This window comes from Sylvia atricapilla, chromosome 2 (genome assembly GCF_009819655.1).
Source record: "Sylvia atricapilla isolate bSylAtr1 chromosome 2, bSylAtr1.pri, whole genome shotgun sequence".
In the NCBI taxonomy this organism is placed as follows: domain Eukaryota; kingdom Metazoa; phylum Chordata; class Aves; order Passeriformes; family Sylviidae; genus Sylvia; species Sylvia atricapilla.
Window position 1 is genome coordinate 110,529,515 of NC_089141.1, and position 21,524 is coordinate 110,551,038.

A 21,524-nucleotide genomic window follows, 5' to 3' on the forward strand; every position below is an offset into this window, starting at 1 on the left:
GCATTCTCCAGTTATTGCTGGATGGATTTACCTGCAGGTTCTTCACTGCTAAAGTGATAAAAGCTGTTCTTGACGAAATCATTAAATTAGGAGCAAATAATTTTCCAATGGAGGTGATGGTTTTGAGGTGGGGAAGAAGATGGAGTGGAGAGGATGCTCAGGTGATGTATGGGGTCTAGCACACACCCCAAAAGAGCAATTTTGTCATGGAATCATGCAATTTCTAAAGATGGAAAAGACTGTTATGGTCATCAGGTGCAATTATAAACCCACCAGCACCATGTTCACCATTAGTCTGTGTCCTCCAGTGCCACGTCCACGTGAGTTTTGGACACTTCCAGGGATGGTGACTACACCACCTCACTGGGAATTCTATTCAAATGCTTTACAACCTGTTCCACTTTTTTTTCCCTAAAAATGTATAAACTAATTTTTTTTTCCTAATGTATAATCTCCCCTGGGGCAACTTGAGTCCATTTCCTCTTGTCACACCACTTGATCCCTGGGAGAAAGGACTGACACTCACCTCACTACAACATCCTCTCATCTGTTCATCTCCTTCCAACCCCCTCTCATCACTACAACCTCCTTATCCACCTAGATCCATGTGGCTGAAATGCCAGCAGAATGCTCCAAGCAGCCTGGCCACCCTTCCCTCATACCCAAATGCCATTTTTTTCCCCCTTCTGCAGCTATTTTTCTCCCAGGTGTCTATGTGACCTCTATTTCCACCACGCAGGAGCTGAGTAAGGTGTGTCCTTTCATGAATGGCACTGCTGCAGGAGGTCAGGACAGCACATGGACCCTTCCCAACTTGCCCAGTAAGTGCACATGGACAGCCACGACACCTGCCAGCAAGTCTCCACACTCCTGTGTTCCCTTGTAAGTAATTCCTCCCTGCTGCTTGTCTCAGGGTGCAGCTCAGCACCTTCTCCTGGGGCTGAAACTCTGTTGTTACACCAGGATGGTCATGGCCAGAAGCCAGTTGTCGTGTTAGTGATGGTTTATTTTCCAGATGGCAAAACCAGCTTGGTAGTTCCTCTCCAAGAAGAGCTTTTCCACTCCCTTTTTATTTTGCAGAAAGATGTGGCTGGCTGGAGTCTCAGCTCTGTGTTTTCCAGAGCATCTGCTTGTTTGGGGCATCTTATTTTAGATGGCTGAGAAACCTTCACAAAAATGGATTTACCAGGGCCTGGGCATTTAGATCAGTAGCAAATGGCCACAGTGCAGAGAGAAGTTGTTGCCCTGAGCTGTTCTTGCCCTCACAGCAGCAGGTTCCCTTCCCAGGTGACGTGAGGGCCCAGACTAGACTTGACAAGAGGTGCTTTAATGACCCTGCAAACCAGACACAGACAAGCTACTAAAGATAAGGCTGTCCCATAAATGTCAGGGGAGCTGCAGGCACTGCAGTGCAGGGATGTAGAACAGGATTCCAGCTCCAGTGAGGAAACTGGAGCCCATGGGAGGTGCAGCACTGCTCTGCTTGGTCATCCCTGACCACCTGCCAGGCAGGACAAGGCCAGGGCACAGCCACCAGCATGTGGGTAGCCCAGAGCAGCCTCTGGGTCAGGCCCATGAGGGAGGGAGGAGTGGAATGCAGAGCCCTGGAGCTGATCCAGCAAGCTGTGCATCCAGGCACTCGCTCAGTGCAACCCCTGCAGCTGGTGCCTGAGGATAGAATCAGCTCTTTCCAGTCAAAATGAATGCTTTTCTCCCCTCAGTTATCATTCTGAGCAGGATAGAATTCTTGTTTTTTAACAATTTAGCATCCTGATGGTGCCAGTGGCACCATCCCACCCCCAGACAGGAGATGGAGAGACATTCCCCAACCCCTGGCATCAAACACTGCGCTGGGGATGGAGTCTGGCTGAGGGGGCCCACACAGCACTGCTGGGGCAGGAGCTGAAACATAACCCTAATAATTAAATTAGGAGCAAAAAATTTTCTAATGGAGGTGATGGTTTTGAGATGGGGAAGAAGATGGACTGGAGAGGATGCCCAGGTGATGTATGGGGTCTAGCACAGCACTCCAAAAGAGCAATTTTGTCACAGAATCATGGAATCATGCAATGGAATCGTGTAGCAAGGAAGAAAACACCCTGGGACACGCCACACCTTCTCAGCAGTGCGTGGAGGGAGATGTGATTTGGTTTCCCTGCTCTGAGTAAACCACAGATGGCAGCCAAGGTAGCAAAAAAATCTCTGGGCTTCTTGAGATTTCCAGGGGAATCTGATTGAGTTTTGGGGGTACAAGGAGAAGGAGGAGACAAGATGTAATTTTAATTTAGAATATTAAATATTTAATTTTTTTTTTTGAGAGGTAGCCTAGTTCTAATATTCCTCTAGCTGGTTCTGACCCAACTATAACCTCAGCAGGATTCCTTTGCTTTGCCAGGACTGGTTTTCCCCTGGACATCTTAAGGAACAGCAAGCCATGGCTAAGAGCTGGAATCTTAGGGGAAAACCATCCTTGTCCACCGTCCTGAGCTGATGTCAGCACCAGATGTACCAGATTGTATCTGGATGCAATCCAGATGTAATGCAGTAACACAGGTCACTCTCAAGAGAGCCAGGCTCGAGTTAAACATTACCTGAAGGAGCTCCTTGTGCCATGGCTCAGCCCCATTGAGCATTTCCGTGGCTTTTGGAGCAGATGGGCAATGGCTGCAGCTGTGGGGGAAGTTCATTTATTGTGTTATTGCCTCACATTTGCCAGCACTCAGCAGATCCTGCTGCAAACACTTCCCACAGAGGGAGAGCTAACAGCACATCCCATTCCCTGTAGCTCAGGAATTTCTAGGCTTGAAATGCAAGGAGGCTGGGTCCTCTTGGTAGTAAAGACCTTCACCAAACCCCCGTACTCCTGAAGGGCAGGAGGTGTTTTTGTCACACTCGCAGAACCTGGAGAGAGGGGTGTGAGGTCTCTGAGTGACCCAGGGTGTCACCCTCACACCACACGGGCTCCCTGCCAGCACACAGCCACCTGCCTGGCCTGACAGGGGCAGGACAGCTCCAGCTCAAGGGTCAAAGGATGATAAGAAGTGAGGGCTGTGCAAAGCAGAGCTGAGCAGCGAGGGAACGGGGTTTTGTCACCCCACTGGCAGAGAGGAGTGCTTGGCTTGTGACCAGGGACAATGGGATGTGGCCCAAACAAACACAGCCCTCATTGAGCTATTCCTTCTGTCTGTGAAAGAGCTCAAAGGTGTGAGTTCCCTGGCCAGGTGTGTCGGGCAAACAGGTCTTTTTCAGGCTGCAGTTGCTGTGGTTCTTGGCCTCTGCTGGAGTCTGACAGCGACTGGCAAATCCAGGCAGCTGGATTTCACTGATCACAGAGCTGGATATAATTGTTTGCAAAACACCCCCTAAACCCTCTGTGGTTTGGGCTTCTCTGATGGCTCGGAGCCATCCTTGCAAGTTTGGGAGTCCTGGTCAGCAGCACTTGGCCCAGAGGCAGCTGGAAATGTGGGGAGCAGAGATGGGGCTGGGTAGGATGGGGAAAAGAGGAGGAGCCTTGTGCTGTGTCTCCTGGTTTTCTCACCCACAGCATAAAATCCTGCCAGCACCTTCTCATTTACTCTAGACCTGGCCTAGGGCCTTGAAGAACAAGGCATTTCAGAACAACCCTGAAAATTAATTTGCTTATTTTTTTTATGTAAAAGAGCTAATGACACACGATGGAGAACTGTAACCAACTCCTGGTGCCACTTATCGTCCATGGGGACTTTTTCTTTAGGAGCTGGGGTGTCTTTTGGTGGCCTTGATGAAGTTGCTAAAACCTCACTCACTCAGATTTTCTCTTGGTTCATGTTGCACAATGATAGCTTTGATATAACTTTTTGTTTTCCCCCTTGTATTATTTCAGGACAGAAGAAAAGAAGATCTTGCCCAACATCCTCAAGAAAATTGGCTGCACCCCAATGGTCCAAATCAACAAGATTGGGAAGTCCTATGGGCTCAAGTGTGAGCTCTGTGAGTGTCCCCATCCCACCAGGTTTTTGCATGCCACGAGGTGAGGGTGAGAGGGGTGGGCTTCAGAAGAGGCTCAGAGAGGAAGCACAGATGGGGAGGGCAGATGTGGCTCATGCTGGGCTCTCCTGCTTATCAGGCAGTAATTTCTTGGGTCAAACGGGAGGTTTCAGGCAGCAATGAGCAGGGGGGTAATGGTAGGGAGGCATCTCTCCTCCCACAAAACAGCAGCATAAGCTCAGAGCAGAGCTGGCCTAAATTTGGGGATGGATCTAAGCCCTCTCCCTAAGGAGATGTTAACACAGCTCTGGTGCAGTCTCATGTGAGGGTTGGCTTTAGGCTGGCCTCCTACAATCACAAGGATGATAAAATCAGATCTGTGCATGTGGACTTTTCAGTCTCCCTTCCTGTAACTCCTAACCCTAATAATTAATTTCGTCCAAATTGGGCAGGAAGACAGATTCTCAGAGGCAGAAAGTGCCACGAGTGTCACACAGCTGAGGAAGGAGAGGCTTGCTGAGCACTCCTGCTCAATGAAATGGCACAGCAGAACCCTGCAGTGCTGTGGGGCAGCTGGGAGCACATGGACACGTGGGGCTTTCCCACCTGATCCCTTCTCAGGATCTGGGAACTTTGGGCCACCAACCCCACGACCTCCACAGTGCACTGCCTCCCCCTGCCCACAATGAGAGCTGAGGGGACTTTAGGAGACCATGGGAGGGAGCTGCTGGAGGTGGGAGGACAGATGTGCACCTCTGGAGCAGCCTGTCCCTTGGAGGATAGCTGAAATCTGCTTTAGGTGCTTGGAAAGCTCGTTTTTTGGGATGCTGTCTCCCTCCCCTGGCACAGCAGGGGAAGGAGAGCAGGACAGGCAGAGCAGCTGCACGGTCCTGCCTGAGCCATGTGTCAGCACAGAGCCCCTTCCCAAGCAAACACGGGAATTCCTGTAGCTCAGCTGCTCCAGAGAAGAGCTGCAGCTGGATGGGGATTGCCTGGTGTTTTCTGTGCCCTCAGGGATCCTTGTGGAGCTGGAGTTGTGGCACTTGCTGTGATAAAACGTAATGATGAGCGCAAGATTTCTTTTCCTGTTCAGGCTGCTCAGGTCCGGGGCTGATTTCTCAGCCTCAGGTAGATGTCTCTGCTAGGATGAACTGAGTGAGCCCTGGAATTCCCCATCCCTCCCTGTTGTCCATAAAACAGAGCTCAGCAGCACCAGTTTAGATGCAGATTTTCATCAAAGCCTTGGTAAGAAGAATCCTGTGGTGTGGAGGCCCCAGTGAGGACTGGGGTGTGCCTTGCCATTTGAAGTTACTTAGTTTGGGAAGTTACTTAGTTTGTTGCTACCTCAGTGAAAAAAAAAACCCTGTAATTTTGTCTAACACTTGAAAAAGTTCTTTCTATTGTTTGGGATTTTTTATGGCTCCCCAGCCAGGACTATAAATCACCACTGATAAAGGGGACCTTTTAAAAGATCTGTTAAAAACCTCAACGGATGGACACGGAGACCTTGCTGCTAACTTTAGCCCACAGAAGAGTCCTCAAGGCACAGCAACAAGGAGTGTTGTGCCTGTGTGGGACTTCCCACCTTTCAGTGACCATGTCCAGCTGATTTCAAACCCATCTCAGCCAGTCCAGGCTGACTTCAAACCCATCCAGGGTGGAGGAAACATGGGGGAAAGAAGGACTCTGCTGGAGTTATGGTTATGCTGATGGATAATCCTGGAAAAGCAGATTCCCCTGAGCAAAGGACGGTCCTGCAGAGCAGGAATAGGTGTCCTAAAATTGCAGTGAGGCCTGGGGGGAACAAGGAGCTGGTCCCTGATGGAGTGTCCCCTTTCTTTCCCTTTCCAGTGGCCAAATGTGAGTACTTCAACGCCGGGGGCAGCGTGAAGGACCGCATCAGCCTCAGGATGGTGGAGGATGCTGAGAGGGCTGGGATTGTCAAACCAGGAGACACCCTGATCGAACCCACTTCAGGAAACACAGGTGGGAAGGGCAGGGATGCTCCCTCTGCCTGGGTTCTGGGCAGGGTGGAATTTGTGAGGAGCAGGGATTTGAGGAGCTCTTGCACTTGGAGTTGGCTCCATCCTCCCCTCAGCTCTCCTCCTGGAGGCCATGGGTTTCCTGGGATGCTGAGGTGCCTCCTTGCTGAAATTCCTGAGGGTCCTGTGAGGGTTCCACACCTGCACAGGTGTGCCTGGAAGGTCTCCTTTTGGCAAAGCAGCATCAGCAGCTTGGGCAAACCTGGGTCTTTTCAGGCTGGGAAGCTTTTGAATTCTCAGAGGTTCCCAGAGACCATTCCCCTGATGGGTTGGAAGAGAATTCCTGTGATTTTTTTGCCCTTGTCACTGTCACTTGTCAGCCCACCTTATTGTGTCATCCCAGCCACCAGCAGACGTGGAGCCAAGGGGTGTGTGCTCCCACAGAGCTGTGTCCCACGTGGATCCTGCTGGCTCCCAGCCTGCCTGGGGCAGCTGGAATGGCACCAGGCTCTCTGCAGCCCCTGGCAGGGACATGCTGCTCCTTCCTGCTGCCTCACCTTCCCGTTCTAGCTGGGAGCAGCTGGCTCCATCCATCAGCCCAGTGAAACTGGAGCAGAGGTGCCCTTCGCCTGCCGGCCACAGGGTGACAGGCAGTGTCCTCTGTGTCTGTCCCCCCACGACTGACAGTGCTTTAGGGGCAGGGGAAGGCACCCCTGAACCAAAATCACCTGTCTCCTGTGTTTCCAAAACCACAGGAAGCTGCCTGAGCCTCGGTGAGGGGAGAAAACTCTCCCCAGCCCTGCCATTCTCTCAGTGCCACACTTGGTAGACCCCTGGGAGCAGGAGCGATGCTGCAGCTCCTCTTGGCTGCCAGCACATCCTCCACACTTCCCGGTGCTCCCAACACGTCCCAGGATGCCCTCCCTTGTGGCCACTGTCAGTGACCATTCCATGGTCCCATTCAGGAGAGAGGAACGCAGGAAGCAGCCAAATGCTGCTGTCAAACAATTCCCTTTGCTCCCCACCACGCAGGGATCGGGCTGGCACTGGTGGCTGCACTGAAGGGTTACCGCTGCATCATCGTCTTGCCAGAGAAAATGAGCATGGAGAAGGTCAGAGCTCTGCATGGTTTTACCCCACAGCCAGGGGACATCTCCTTCCTCCCTCTCTCTGCCTCTCCCTTCCTGGAGCCCTCTCCTTTAAAGGCTACGAACCCTCACACCCACTGTCACAGCTGCTATTCAGAAAGTTGCCTCTTGGGGAAAAAAAAAGAAAAAAAAAGAAAAGAAAGCAGCCTGTGATGGGCTGGTGGCTGTCTGATGTCAGAAGTGCAGCTGGGGTGGTGGGATAGCCAAAGAGGACCTGCTGCAGGTGAAAGCAGGGCAGGAGAGGTGTCAGGGCTATCCTGCCAGCCCTGCTCACTTCCCCTCTGACATCTGACAGCTCACTTGGCCTCACGGTGTGTTTATGGCTTTCTTTGACCTGGACACACTTAGAGCTGCCTGAGCTGCTTTCTCAAGCTGGTGTCTCAAGTCACTTGCAGGAGAGCTGATGCTCAGGTGAACACACTGTCCTGGAGAGGGCAGAAATCCCTCCTTGGTGAGCCAAGAGCCTCACAGACCCCTCAGCTGAACTCATGCCAGTGAAGCCACGCCTGGCCTGGCTCCAGAATGAGCCCTTCTCCAAAGTGTCACCCGCATTTCAACCTGAATCTTGCATAAGCTCATTCTGGACCAGATGCCACCTCCAGCTGCCATGGGCTTCATCTCCAACACTCCCCCTCTCCCACTGGCAGCCACATCTCCCAGAGGGGACACCCTAGGGCTGATTTGCTCCTTCCCTGTCTTTGAAGGGAGGAGAGAAGGGGCTTAGAGCAAAACCAGTTTTTTGCTCTCCGCTTTGCATGCTGGTGCTCCAGCCCCAGCACACGGGAGACACTGTTCCTTCTCCAGCTCCCTCTGCCCTTTTCCTCTGGCACCAAAGAGCAGCAGCACACTGTCACCTCCTTCCACCCTGTCCCCAGCCTGCCCTCCAAGTAGGACAGGGCAAGAGGCCAGGCTTGAATCCATGTGCCAGCTTGAGGCAGGAGGCCCTGGAGCGTGTCAGAGATAGCACAGTCCAGAATTGGGCATTGTATCTCCAGATGATAAATGTCTCCCGCATGCAGAGCTGCTCTGGCATCTGGAGCTGCCCTGAGCCCACGGAGGTTCAGGTTACCATCCCTCCGTGGGCTCAGCTGGGTTGCATCTCCTCCTTTCCCTCCCAAAGGTCGATATTTTGAAGGCACTGGGGGCTGAAATCGTGAGGACCCCGTGCACCCGCTTTGATGCCCCCGAGTCCAACATCCGTGTCGCCTGGAAGCTGAAAAGTGAAATCCCAAACTCTCACATCCTGGACCAGGTAAAGGCCGTCCCTGCACTGACTCTCTTTCCCAAGAGAGTTTATAGAGTGTTCTCCAAGTGTGTTTGGGGGCTTCATTCAAACTGGCAGATCTCATCAGTGTTTTACGGCATTTGAGATTTAATTGCTTCTCTGCAAAGCACAGGGGGACAGAAATAAAATAAAATAAGGGACACTTCCAAACCTGTGACACTTCTGCCAAAGCCTGCACGTGGGCGAGGCTGGGTTTTCTTGCACAATTCAAAGACTCCTCAAATTGCTCCAGGTTTAACTTTGACCTGGAAAAAACGCCACTTTTTAAGCCTAGCTAGCAGCCTCTGTTCTGCCTCAAAAATAAACCTCGTGCTGTAAAGGGCAAAAACCCCTGGTGACTCATGCCAGAGGTTCCTGCAGTGCTGGGTCTTGGACAGGAGGGCATTTGGTCTGATCCCTGACTAAAGAGCCCCTGGAGTGCCAGAAGGTCAGGCAAGCTCCTTCCTTCTAAGAAAAAAGTAGGTCAAAGACTGAATGAGCTTCTCAGGAGCAGCCTGGTCCATGGGTGTGAACGTGGGGTAAACAAATGTCAGCGCTGCCAAATCCCTCTGTGCACGAGAGCTGATGATCAGGAGAGTTTCTCCAGCCCACAGCTCCCAGCCTCTGAACCATCCCCACACCTAATGGGCACCAAGCACTGAAGAGTGAGTGTTTGTGGGCACATTCAACCTTCCAGTGTGGGAAAAAAACCCCAAGTGGGCTTGGAAATCTGTCCCGAAGGGACAAACAGGAGGAATACCTGTGACCTGTTGTGGTGGGCTGGTTGTTTCCCCCTCGGCAGGGAGAGCAGGGGGCAGCTGCATGCTTTGGGTGCAGCTCTGTCAGGAGCTATTGCTGGTTTGGTATTTGACCTGCTCTTCACACGGTAACTCCTGCTGTTCTCTGTTGGAATAAACAGTACCGAAATCCGAGCAACCCGCTGGCTCATTACGACACCACGGCTGAGGAGATCCTGGAGCAATGTGAAGGTCTGTGCTGTTGCCTCTACGTGCAGAGGGCTGAAACCCTCTCTGAGAGGCTTAATTTACATCATTTATTGACCTGAATGTCTAGAAACAGCTCAAAGGGCCTCTGTAGGGGCAGGCAGTATTATCTTAATAACACCCGACACGCAGGGTGTAGCAACCTCTCCTAATCCACTGCAGATACACCTCAGCCTGCAGGGCTTCCCAGCTGTGCCCTCCCACTGCAAAAACCTGGGGGAGGAGACCAGAGGCTTAAGAAATTCAGGCTGTACCTCCAGGAGAAAGAACATGTCCCTTGGTAGGCACAACAACTCTGTGACCTGCCAGCTGGGAACACAAGACGTCCCACAAAGCCTTACGGGGGAATAAAAATCCACCAGGCTGCATCTGATCCAGCACTCTCTTTTGCAAATCATAACAAAACCCCTGACAGTTTGTGAGGTTTCAGTCTGTTTTCATTCGCAAAAGTGACATTGGAAGTGTGGGCTGGGGGAGGATAAAGGGCTGTCCCAGTCTATGTTCGTGCAGATAGAAGTGAAATTTATTGCCACTTCTGGGAGCACTGTACAACGTGAACAGGACTTGGGGATTTTAACTGGAGAGCAGTTATCAGAGCAGTAAAGCAGTCAGGTATCAATAGGAACGAGAGAGTCCCAGCCTTCCCTCCACCACAATGTTAGGATTTGCTCCAGCTGGCTACCAGCCGTGGATTGCAGGTCTCCCTTTCCCCATGCAGCATCAGGTTTTGAAGGCCCGACTCCAATTCTGCTCCTGCCAGTCCTAAATCTGTATAATTTCAAAATCTGCAATCTCTGAATCAGTCCTAAATCTGTATAATAGTGATGCCAGTGGTACTGCATCTCACAGAGGCAGGTGCCAGGTCAGAGCTCAGCCCTCCCACCACTGTGGATGCCAACACAGGCTGAAAAGTTGTGCCTGTTAGTGATGTGGGATGTGCTTTGATATGCTGTGGTTTGAAAGGGATGGATGTGCTGCTTCTGCATTGGATCAGGCTTTGGGCACCAGCGTGGCCTCTGCCTGACCTTTCCTCACCTGGGATTCTGGTGGACACAGGCTCTGCATCTGCACTGGGATCTGAATCAAGGGGAGGTTGTGCTGGGGGCTGTGCTGAGTCCTTGCAAGCCTCTCTCCCCCCTGATCTGCAGGCAAGGTGCACATGGTGGTGATTGGGTCTGGCACAGGAGGCACCATCACTGGTGTGGCCAGGAAGCTGAAGGAGAAGTGCCCAGAGTGCAAGGTAAGGTGAGAGGCAGGGCTGCTGGGGTTTTCATGGAATCACAGGAGAGTTTGGGTTGGAAGGGACATTAAGGGTCATCCCATTCCACCTTCCTGCTGTCAGTAGGGACACCTTCCACTAGACCAAGGTGCTCAGAGCTGGCCTTGAACATTTCCAGGGATGGGGCACCCATAACTTCTCAGGGCAACCTGTGCCAGGGCCTCACCACCCTTACAGTTAGGAATTTCTTCCTAATATCCAATGTTAATCTACCATCCTTCAGCTCAAAGCCATTCCCCCTTGTCCTGTCACTGCATGTCATTTCCTGCCTAACCCCATGGCTCACTTGAGAGAGTGGTTGTTGTCTGCACCTATTTGTTTGACCACAGCAATCGTGGCTTTTGTTGGAGGCAATTTGGTGATGTTTAGGTTGATCCAGACCCATCCGAGTGCCTTAGAGGCCAAAGTTTCCACAGCCCCACTAAAATCTCCCTGTACCTGGTGCCTTGCCCTGTGCAGGACACTCTGGGAAGCACAGACTGCAAGTGCTTCTCCTCTGCCACTGCAAAGCCCTCTGTGCTTTAGGGTGAACATCACTCACGACGCTCATCCTGCAGAGCTCATGCTCCAAGGCAGACTGGAAGCATGACAGTCACTGCCTCTCTGCTCTGGTCAGTGTGTGAGTGATCCCTGATCCACCAGAGGGATGTGGAGCCACCTCTGGAGGACTGGGATGTGAGGTTGCCTCCCTGGCAGTGTGCAGCTGCGTGTGGAGCAGTGTCACCATCCCTTCCTAAGCTGTGTGCCGAGGGAGGCACCTCAGCCCAGACACAGAGCTGTAAATACCCAGGGAGGTGTCACCATCAGCCAGCACAGCTAGGTCCAGGAAGGATGTTTTCCATGGGTTTCCACAGGTTGGAGCTCGCTGGCTGGCTCCACCTAGAGCAGATTAAGGAGCTCTGCCACTGTCCTAAGTGGCAGGCAGTGGCAGGCTCTGCCAAAGGGGTGATGACAAACACCTTGAGAGTGATAACATTTTAAGCCACCAGTCACTTCTGCAACAGCTGAAGACTACTCAGGATCTATTTAAAAAGACAGTGAGAAACAGCACCCCTTTATCCTGGAAGCTCTCCATGCTGCCAGTGATTAGGGATATTAATGAATATCAGGGGAAGGAAACATTGCTGATAAGGGTGGGGGTGACTTTTCCTTTGAGTTTCGTGTTTGGCCAGTCCTGAATTCCCATTTTGGTTTGATAAAAATGCCTTTCCCTCACAGATCGTTGGCGTGGACCCCGAGGGCTCCATCGTGGCTCTGCCCAGTGAGATGAACAAGACCAACACCACAACCATCGAGGTGGAGGGCATTGGGCACGACTTCATCCCCACTGTCCTCGACAGATCAGTGAGTAATCAGTGAAGAGGGACCTCTGGCTTTGCATCCAGCCTGCTCCCAGGCCAGAGGTGTGGCAGCCCTGACATACCTGCCCGGTGCAGAACAAGTTGTTGTGGGGGGATTGGGACTCCCAGCTGCTTTCTGAGTAACTCTAAGTGACCCACAAAGAGAAGGTAAATAGATGTGAAAAGCAGGTAAATAACACAGTGTGAGTCTCCTCTGCTCAGCCTCACCGTTGTTCAGAGTGTGCCCCTTTTGCTGTGATCACACAGGTGTCTGTGCTGAGGCTGCTCCTCATCACACTGCTGTTTCTTGAGCATTCTCTGCCTCAGGCATCACACACAGGGAGCAGAAATCCTGCATCATGCACAGGCTGGACAACAGGATCCAAGCCCTGTAAGAGAGCAGATCATGAACCTCAGAGCTTCTGCTGTCAAGTTCCCTCTCAGTGCATCATCTGCCACAGAGCTTTAAGTCCCTAACACAGGCTGCCTCTGTTCCCTTGGCCTCATTCTAGAAAGGTCCCTCACAGCCTCAGACCCCAGATTCTTTCTGCTTCCAGGTGTTAACTACATCCCTGCTGTCAGCACATGGCTGTAGAGCTGTCACTTTCATAACGCAGGCTGATTCTTGTAGCTGGATCTCACTTTGGCAAAATCTCAACCGTTAATGTACTCTGGCCTGGGACATCATAAATACTCTTCCACATCCCAACTCTGGACCTGTCAGGCATCCCTAACTCTCCAAGGAAAGGGTGCTGGCTGGAAAGGTGTCTGCAAGCAAGAACACACCCTCCAGACCATGGATGTTCTCACAAAAGCTTTCAACAAGTGTGGAAGGCAGCTCAGAGCTGCCAGATGTTGTGGGAATCAGCACCATGGTCTACCACAGAGGGTCAGGGCAGCCTGAAACGACACTGCCAAGACTCATCCTCCTTGCTTTCCTTCCAGGTGGTTGATCAATGGTACAAAAGCAACGACAGAGACTCGTTCCTCATGTCCCGGAGGCTGATCAGAGAGGAGGGGTTATTGTGTGGTAAGCACAATGCAGCCACGACAGCCTTGTTCTCCTAACAAACCTTCTGAACCTCATCCTTTTGGGACAAAAAAATGCTCCAGGGTGGGTCTGGAGGGGTCAGCAGGGCTGAAAGGCTGAGCTGTGCAGAGGTCACTGCAGGCTTCAGAGGTGTGTCCCCTCCGTCTGGTCTGGGGTCTGACTCATGGGCCACAGTAATTATAGAAGCCATAATTCTCTCCTTACTGGAGCACTTTTGCAGGGGAACTGGATCTTCAGGCAGTGTAGAGTTACACAGGCTGAAGGGAGGATTAGTGGGGCTCGGGGCAGGACAGGTGGGCTCTGCCAACAGCTCTGTGACGCCGTGCTCGGTGTCACTGCCACGCCAGAAGTGCCAGCTTTGGACCAGCGAGGTTTGAAAGTAAAGAAAGTGTGAGATGTTCTTACCGAGTATTTCTCCCCGTGCCAACAAGCTGTAAGTGATCCCACCGGCTTCCCAAAATGAACAGGTGCCTTTAGACAGACCCTGCCTGTACCCTAAGAGCCTTTACAGAGCATCAGTGTTGTTTTTAGCCTTCCCTGACACCAAGCAAACAGACACAGGTTTGCATCCAGCACCAGACACTACGTAGGCTTGTAGTTACAGCTGATAAAAGCCCTGAGCGCTCATATCCAGGCAGTTTTGGAAAAGATCAGGCTCTATATATGTAATGAAACACTTAAATGTTGATTTAACCTAGCAGGCACGGAGTCACTGCGTTTCAACAGAAACCACTTGTTTGAACTCAACCATAATTTGTGAACAGCTTCGTGTTCCCCGAGCTGCATTTTTCAGGGCCGTTCCTCGCTCGTTTGAAAAATGTGACCCAGGGATAATTAACCTGCTGTAAAATACGTGCTGCCTTGAATGCAGTGTGTAATTGGCACACAGATAGTGGAATGTGTCTGACTTCCAGTACTCAGACTGGTGGTGGAGGAATTGCCTCTGTGAAGCAGGGAGCTGCTTTTCCCTACGTGCAGTGAACCACATGCGTGCACACAGACACGGGGAGCCTTCGAGTCTTCCCATCACGTTGGCCTGGCATTCCAAGCATGAATGTAATGTTTATGCCTTTTTTTTTTCAGTCTTTACAGTGCATTTAAAGCCAATCTTTGGCTGCCAAGTATGTCAGCCAGAAGCTCTAGAACTGGCATGGTCTTCTGTTCATGCAAAGGGAGGGTGTGGTGTGGGCAGTGTGTTATGAATGTCCCTGCGTGGGACCTTAGTCTGCCCACAGGGTCACCACAAGAAATGGTTCGTGAAGTTCATCAGGTGGCTTTTATGCTGCCTCAAAAGCCCAAGAGCCACCATATGAACACATCCCATCAGTCTCTACACCTCTGCCTGGCCCTAAAGCCTACAAGGCTTTGGGATTGATTGTCCTCCAGCATCCCAACGAGGTGCCACCTCTGCACCTGTAGCCTGTGCTTCCCACACCAGGGGAGCAGCCCTGTGCCCTGGGCAGCCCTGACACTTGTCTCCCTCCCCTTCTTGCCCATCCAGGTGGCAGCTCAGGCAGTGCCATGTCCGTGGCTGTGAGAGCTGCCAAGGACTTGAAGGAAGGTCAGCGCTGCGTTGTCATCCTGCCCGACTCCGTAAGGAACTACATGTGAGTGTCCTGCTTCCTCCCCTGCTTTCCTGCACCAGGATGGGAGCTCCTGTGGCTTTCTGTGACAGGAGATGAGCCCAGGGGTTCTGGAGAACCACCCCAATAAATCTGATAGCAAGGCACAGGGACTGAGCCCAGAGCTGGGAGTCTCCCTTGGGTAGATCAGAGGAAAAAAGCAAAATAAAACAAGAGGGAGAAACAGCACATCACAGCGGCAATCACCAGGGGATGGGTGTTGGGACACTTGGGGTTTATTTCCTCTTGTCACTGACTCACTGCACAGAGCAGGACTCAGCCAAGCTCCACTTTCTGAGCCTGCATGACTAAAGTTAGGGAGGCAAATAGCTGGCGTGCTTCGAAGAGTTACTGAGCACCCGATGCTCCTGTTGACCTTAAAAGGGGCTGAGAACAGCCAGCTGCAAAAATCATGAGAGCCCCGGGGGCAGAGCTGTGGTCTGGTGCATGAAACAAAGCACGACTTCTTCTGGAAGCCTCACAGACTTGCTCTTTGTTGGTGATTTCTAGGTCCAAATTTGTGAATGATAAGTGGATGATAAAAAATGGGTTCCTAAATGACGTCCAGGAGCACAAGCCTTGGTAAGACAACTTCTGCTGGGATAAACTGTGCTAAGGGAATCAGCTTTCTGAGTCTGGAAATCGTTATCTTCAAAGGAAAATGTTCCCTTTTAGTGTCTAGAAAAAAAACCACAGTAAAGTCCAGACCCCTCTGGGGAGGCTGTAATGTCAGCTCCTCTCTTTTGAGTGGTTATCCCTCAGCTCTCCAATCAAAGTGTGTAAAGGAGCCATTTCTGTCCCAAAGTAGCTGATCCACTCCCACGTGGCAGCCCAGGCCACCTAAACCCTCTGAAAACCTCTCTCTACTCCACATCTGGTGTTCAAAGGACCATCAGGCTGCTCAGGAGGTGGGTCCCTGTTGTAGCAAACCCCCTTTCAAACAGCTCTGCAGCTCTTTTCAGGCAGGGGACAGGAAATTTTCACCTTCCAGAGCTGCTGGCCAGAAGATGGCCAACTCTACTGTCCCTTGGACACCTTGGGGAAGAGTCCCCTCAAGGCAGGGAGTCACAGGCAAACTGCTGATGCCAGTGGATGGGCAAATGCCAGTTGTTTAGAAAAGCTCTTGTTCTCACCCCAAAGACAGCAGGTATTACTGATGTCACCTTCTCCTCTTCCAAAGGTTGTTGTAAAGTATTTCCTAAAAACTATGCATTTCCAAGGCCTCTTGTGCCTGGTTGTAGTTGCTCTTGGCCCTTCCAGGCTCTAGCATTGCCCTGCCTTTTCTGCAAGGACTCAGGGCTGAGATGTTTGGGAGCTGCTTGCGTTCCCCTGTTGGGAAAATCCACTCCTACATTCCCCCACAAAAAAGCTCAGCTTGTCCCTCATAAGTCACACGAGCATCTCTGCCAGGCTCTCTCCTGCAGGAGCTGCAAATGCTGCCTTGTGAGGACCAAGGATACAGAACAAAGGAGTAAAACTGGTAGGTCACCCATTTATAAGCTTGAAGTGAAGCCTTCAATAGCCTCCCTGGATTCAGGACACCTCAGCACCTTGCCAGCTGCTGGTCTCATCCCCGCCTCTGGAGCTGCATGAACACTGGGCAAAGCTTGGCTTCAACAAGACCCGGCCGTGGTGGCATTTCTGCTTTGGGTGTAGGAGTGGGGCTGGCTTTTCAGGCACACAGACTATCCCTCATGTCCTCTGGCCTTGCCCCCCTGCTCAAGGCCACAGCTGTGCAGCAGCCACAGCTCGGCGCTGCCATTTGTCTTTCGACAGGTGGTGGAACATCAAGGTGCAGAAACTGAATCTCTCGGCCCCTCTCATCCTCCTCCCAGAAGTCAGCTGTCAAAAGGCAATTGAGATCCTCCAGGAGAAGGGATATGACCAAGCTCCTGTTGTTGCTGAGTCAGGGTAACTATTTCTGCTCACTACAGAGACGGGCATTCACACAGAAAAATCAGCCACGGTGAAGCTGAAGTCCCATTTGCTCATTCAGAGTTGGGGCTCTTGTGTTGGATTCTGATGCATTAAAGATCATCTGCCTCCTTATGAAGATTAATCAATAAGACCCCTGTAAAAGATCCAGTTAAAGCCCAATCCAGTGCCCACCAAACTCAGAAGATGCTGGATTGTGCACAGACAAGGGGAGCCCAGGGGAGGGAGAGCAGAGGGGAAACCCACACAAATAAGCAGCTGGAGTGCCCACGGGTTTCCCTTCTCCCAGCTGCTAAGTCCTGGACTGCAACAGCAGATTTTAACTACTGTGAAACCAACAGCTTGGTGAGGACAAAGGCTTCCTTGTTCTGCTCAAGTGAGGAGAAACCTGGTGCCTCCCACTGACTGCAGCAACAATTTAGTCACTAACTTCAACCAGACCAGTTCAGTCCCTACATAAAATGCATGTTCTACCTCAGGTCTGACATTCTAGAAAACTCCCTGTTCCCTTACAGGCTTATTTTGGGAATGGTGACCCTCAGCAACACCCTCAGCTCCGTGCTGGCTGGAAACGCAGAGTTCTCAGACCCTGTCACCAAGGTCACCTACGACCAGTTCTCAAAGGTACCACTGAGGCTGGGGCTGGTGGCAGCCTCTGTCTGGGGACAGAGAGAGAGGGAGAGGTGCACCTCCAGCAGCCTGGGGTGTGACAGGAGCTGGGAGAAGCGGTGAGAAGGCAGAGAGGAGAGGGGAGGGCAATGGTGGCATCCTGGAGATGAGAGTAAGAACAAGCACCTGTAAAAACGCTGCTGAGCCAGCAGGGTTCAGCTATAGGAGCTTTTCACACCAGGAGCCAAGAACTGACCGGGCATTTCATCCAGCTGGGGAATCATCACCCCCCAAAATCAGAGCTCAGCCATTGCCAGGTGAAGTGAAACATCAAATGTTGCATTTTTGTCCTGTTTAGATCGGCCTGGAGGACAGCCTGGGGAAGCTTTCCTGCATCCTGGAGAACGACCACTTCGCTATCGTTGTACACGAGCAAATGCAGTGTAGGTATCTGCAAAAACTCCCCACGGGCTTTGGCACAAGTGTTTGAGAGGGGAAAGGGAAATTCTCGAGCTGGTTTTGGCAGGTGTCAGTGCAGCTGCTGCACCTGTGCAGCCCCTGAGCCTCTGCACCAGGGGATTCTGCTCTGCAAACCCCTGGAACTGCCCACTCTTCACCCACCTCCCTTCCTGACACCACAGAGGTCAGGGGAGAGGGGCAAAGCAAGCCAGGAGGAGATGAGGGACCTCTGTAGAGTTCTGTAGCCCAGGGGCAAGGTCTGGAGGAGCATTTGGCCACATCAGGTATAAAGCCTGGGTGGAATTCAGGCACCTGAGTTGAGAAAGCTGAGAAAAATTCAGGCTGGGCCATAGGCAAGCCCTGTGGCATGGATCGTCAGGGGCACTGATGTGTAGCTGTGTGTGAGGCTGACCTGGAGACCAGAGCTGGGTGTAAGGATGCTGTGCCAGTCTGGGAGCACCATTAGAGCAGGCTTGGTTTATCCTCAATCCATTGCACTGCCACCTTCCCCTTGGTATGGCAAACCAAGCCAGCAGAGTCACCTGCAGCATCAGGATTCCTGACACATCAGTGGCTGCAGGGATCACCCCCTGTGCCTCCTCTGACCCAAAAAAGGTGTGGTGATGCTCAGCACCTCTGACATGACACACCTTTCCAGGACAATCACACCAAAAGACTGCTAGAAGTACAGATTTGACCTTGGCTGGGAAAAGTGAGCAACACAAAAAAGCCACAAGAGGTGTGTTTAGGTCTTGTGGGTTAGAGCTGAAGGGTGTAATTCTGCTGATTTGATGGAATCACACAGTGAGCATGCAAAGCCTCCCTCAGGTGAGCAGTGGGTGACACTGCCAGCAAGGGGCCTCCAAAACCCACCATGCCCAAACATCCCAAACTTTCCATCTCCAGGCCCTGCTCCCCCAGAGCCCCATCAGCTCCAAGGCCATCCATGTTCCCACACCAGGCTGCAAACAAAAATCTGTCACTCAAAACTGCCTTTGATGCACATTTCTAATTCAGTCACCTAAATTAATGCCAGGCAGTATTTCCTTCCTTCATCATAAAATAAGGAGTATCTCTTTTGTACCATGTATTGACATCAATTAAATGGTATTAGCAAATTAAATGACACCCAACCAAAAAATATCAACCAGCTGCAGCACCTCTTGCTCTGATTTTCAAACAACACCCCCTTGCTTTCCCAGGGCTGCTGTTTTAATGCTGTCATAGTTACTCCCTTATTTATTAATTTCTTCCTACACCTTTGGAGCTTGCGTTTTATCTTGTGTTTGGACTCTGGTGGCTAGTTTTATTTTTATTTAAGAAAACATTTATCGGACAGTTAAAACAATTATTGAAGTGCTGTTTCATTAACAGTGGTGTAGGATGTTATGAGAACAGAACAGAAAAGTGCCTGACTGCTGCTTTTAGAGAGTCTCATTAGTCTGCTCTGAAAAGCTCTGCCGTGATAGGAGCAGGAGTGGAACAGAGGTTGGTTAAAAACAACTGGGAAATTAAGTTTCCTGCACTGGGAAAAGTGCCTTATTTGCAGCAAAAACCTCTCTGGTGTGATCACAGTAACCTGACTGAGGCTCCATCAGTCATGTCTGTGGAGGTAGAGCTCAGACAGATGCTGCCCCTGTAAAGTTCCCTTTTAATAAATGAACTGGAGTGTCTGCACAGCTGGAAGGTGGTGAGGGGGGCTGGTGGTGTTCTTTTTAATTTTTTTCCCACTGAGCTGGAATTTTCTGTGCTTCCAGTCAACGCAAATGGCAGCTCCTTCATGAAGCAGATGGTGTTTGGCGTGGTCACAGCCATGGACCTCCTCACCTTTGTCAGCAGGAACAAGAAGAAGCAGCAGAGCAGCAGAGCTGCTCCCTCTCCTCCTGCAGCTCCAGCTGTGGCCCTCAGCCCAAAACACCTGGTCAAGGCAGCCTCTGGCCCAGTGCAGGCAGTGGTTCCTCAGAATGCCTAGGGGTGAGAATGGTGATGGATTGTATTTGTCTGCCAAACTCCACCCACAGTATTCACTAAAGAGGAGATGAGTAAAGAAATTGTGTTTCATGTGTGGTCACTTGGAGTTTCCCGGGGCTGGGCAGGGAATGTGGGAAGGTGAGGATGGGAAAGGGCTGGTTGTTACTGCCCAGATTTGAGCAGGAGGAGGTTTGGTGTGTTTGCCAGCTGCAGGTACCTGTGCACTGCCCGTGTTGCAGCTGCTGAGAGTTATCCTGATCCCTCTGGGCCAGACCCTGTTGGTTTCTTATCTTTTCTTTGTGTTAGAGCTGGGATCAATACATGGGAGTCACAGTTTTCATGTTTGGACTCAGTGTTTATTAATTCTTATCTCTATTATAGTCTAATGAGTTATGAGCTCTAACAAGACAGAAAATGGAGCATTTCCTAACTCCTTCCAAGGGCCACCAAGCACTAATTATCCAATAATGAAATGACACCTATATTATTTATACTTTTGACCCAATAATTGATCACCCAAGGTCCACAATGCAGACCTTTTTCATCCAATTAGAAAAACCACCCAAAACCATGAAGAAGGTGAAGGAGAAGGACTTAGCCAACACCCTAAATCCTCCATATTGCACTCTATATATTACTACACAATAAAACCTTAAATCCTAAGTTTTTCACCCTGAGATCACACAATACTATTCAAACTACACACCCACAACCACAGTGCTATCACTCAATTTTGGAAGCCTGTTTCACTGCCTCAGGTCAAATGTAGTGCTTGCTTGAGGGTCAGTGCCTGCTAGAACAGAAAGCCTAGAATTCTCAGCTTCCAGATGTTCCAACAAGACCCCATTTCTGCCACAAGAGCAGCAGGGTTGTGGGCAGGTCACATTACTGCTGCACCCTCCTGCCCCTCTCTGCAGGGCTACAGGCACCCCCAGGAGCCATCCCTCCTCATCCCTGGCTATGTTTGGCTCTAAGAAGGCAGCAGGAGAGGTCTCACAAGGAGAGAGGAATGGGTGGGAGATACAGATGCTCCAGAATGTGAAAGGTGCCAGCAGGAAGGGTGAGAGGGAAAAGCCGAGGGCTGTGATGAGCAGTGGGGGTGAGGTGCTGGGCTGGTGGTGAATGGTCACCCCTGTGGTGGCAGCTGGGCTTTGGAAAGCACCTTCCTCACCCCCCTCTGGGCGAGTTGGTGGCACTGGGTGCCTTGTGCAGGGTCCTACATGAGGGGACAGTGAAGGGAACCCAAACGAGAAGCAAAGACTCATTCACAGAAGAGTAACTGGAAGAGGGGCTGTGGATTATCCCTGAACATGCATCCTGAGAGCTCCTTATCAGGGGGTGGAGGGAAGGCAAGGTTTGGTCCTGATATTGCTGTCAGGCCATTGTGTTCTGATAATAAAGGTCAGAAGAGCCATTTGCTATGGCTGCCAAAAACATACATGAAAGCAAATGTCAAAAATGGGCTCTGGGACCAAACTGAAGGGCCATTGAAACCCACTTTGGGGGAGCTGCTCTCAAAAGATCCAGAGAGGTTTAAAATCTTTCTATAAGATTAGAAAGAGAGGAGCTGGTACAAGATGGCAACGACCAATTTCAATTTCAGCTCGCTGCTTAGTGGCTACTCCACATTCCCAGTCTAATCTAGTTTGTACCAGACTTTTACTACGTTACAGAATGCTGAAGTATTTACATTTAGGAAAAGTGCCTCTGCTGTCTGTTGTTTCCTGAGTGACACAAGCTATTATCAGATTTTCTGAGAGTTTTTGCTTGAGCAATAACCATATTTGTCCAGAAAAAACAAACACTGGTTAGCTCAACGCTCATAGTATCATATTTATTTTAGCAATTACATTGCAAAGTGAAGCATGTTAGTCCATGCAAGTATTCCAGACTC

General features: G+C 51.0%; 1 protein-coding gene across 1 annotated transcript; it reads left to right on the top strand.

Annotated features, from left to right (window-relative positions):
• The first annotated feature begins 229 nt into the window (after positions 1 to 229).
• Positions 230 to 19,691, top strand: LOC136375188 (cystathionine beta-synthase-like). Its single transcript, XM_066340553.1, has 16 exons — positions 230 to 320; positions 708 to 882; positions 3,863 to 3,969; positions 5,818 to 5,952; positions 6,981 to 7,060; positions 8,217 to 8,348; positions 9,280 to 9,349; positions 10,513 to 10,604; positions 11,862 to 11,987; positions 12,929 to 13,013; positions 14,536 to 14,641; positions 15,167 to 15,238; positions 16,433 to 16,567; positions 17,107 to 17,215; positions 17,559 to 17,643; positions 19,417 to 19,691. The coding sequence occupies exons 1-16, from the start codon at positions 230 to 232 to the stop codon at positions 19,629 to 19,631; spliced, it is 1,815 nt and encodes a 604-aa protein (XP_066196650.1). The 3' UTR covers positions 19,632 to 19,691.
• The last annotated feature ends 1,833 nt before the right edge of the window (positions 19,692 to 21,524 follow it).

What these genes read in the sequence shown, in the direction of transcription:
- LOC136375188 (XM_066340553.1), top strand. Translation starts at nt 230, where the DNA reads ATGGAAAAGACTGTTATGGTCATCAGGTGCAATTATAAACCCACCAGC. An exon ending in CCACACTCCTGTGTTCCCTT is followed by an intron (nt 883 to 3,862) that starts GTAAGTAATTCC and finishes GTATTATTTCAG; the next exon opens with GACAGAAGAAAAGAAGATCT. An exon ending in AGAAGTGCCCAGAGTGCAAG is followed by an intron (nt 10,605 to 11,861) that starts GTAAGGTGAGAG and finishes TTTCCCTCACAG; the next exon opens with ATCGTTGGCGTGGACCCCGA.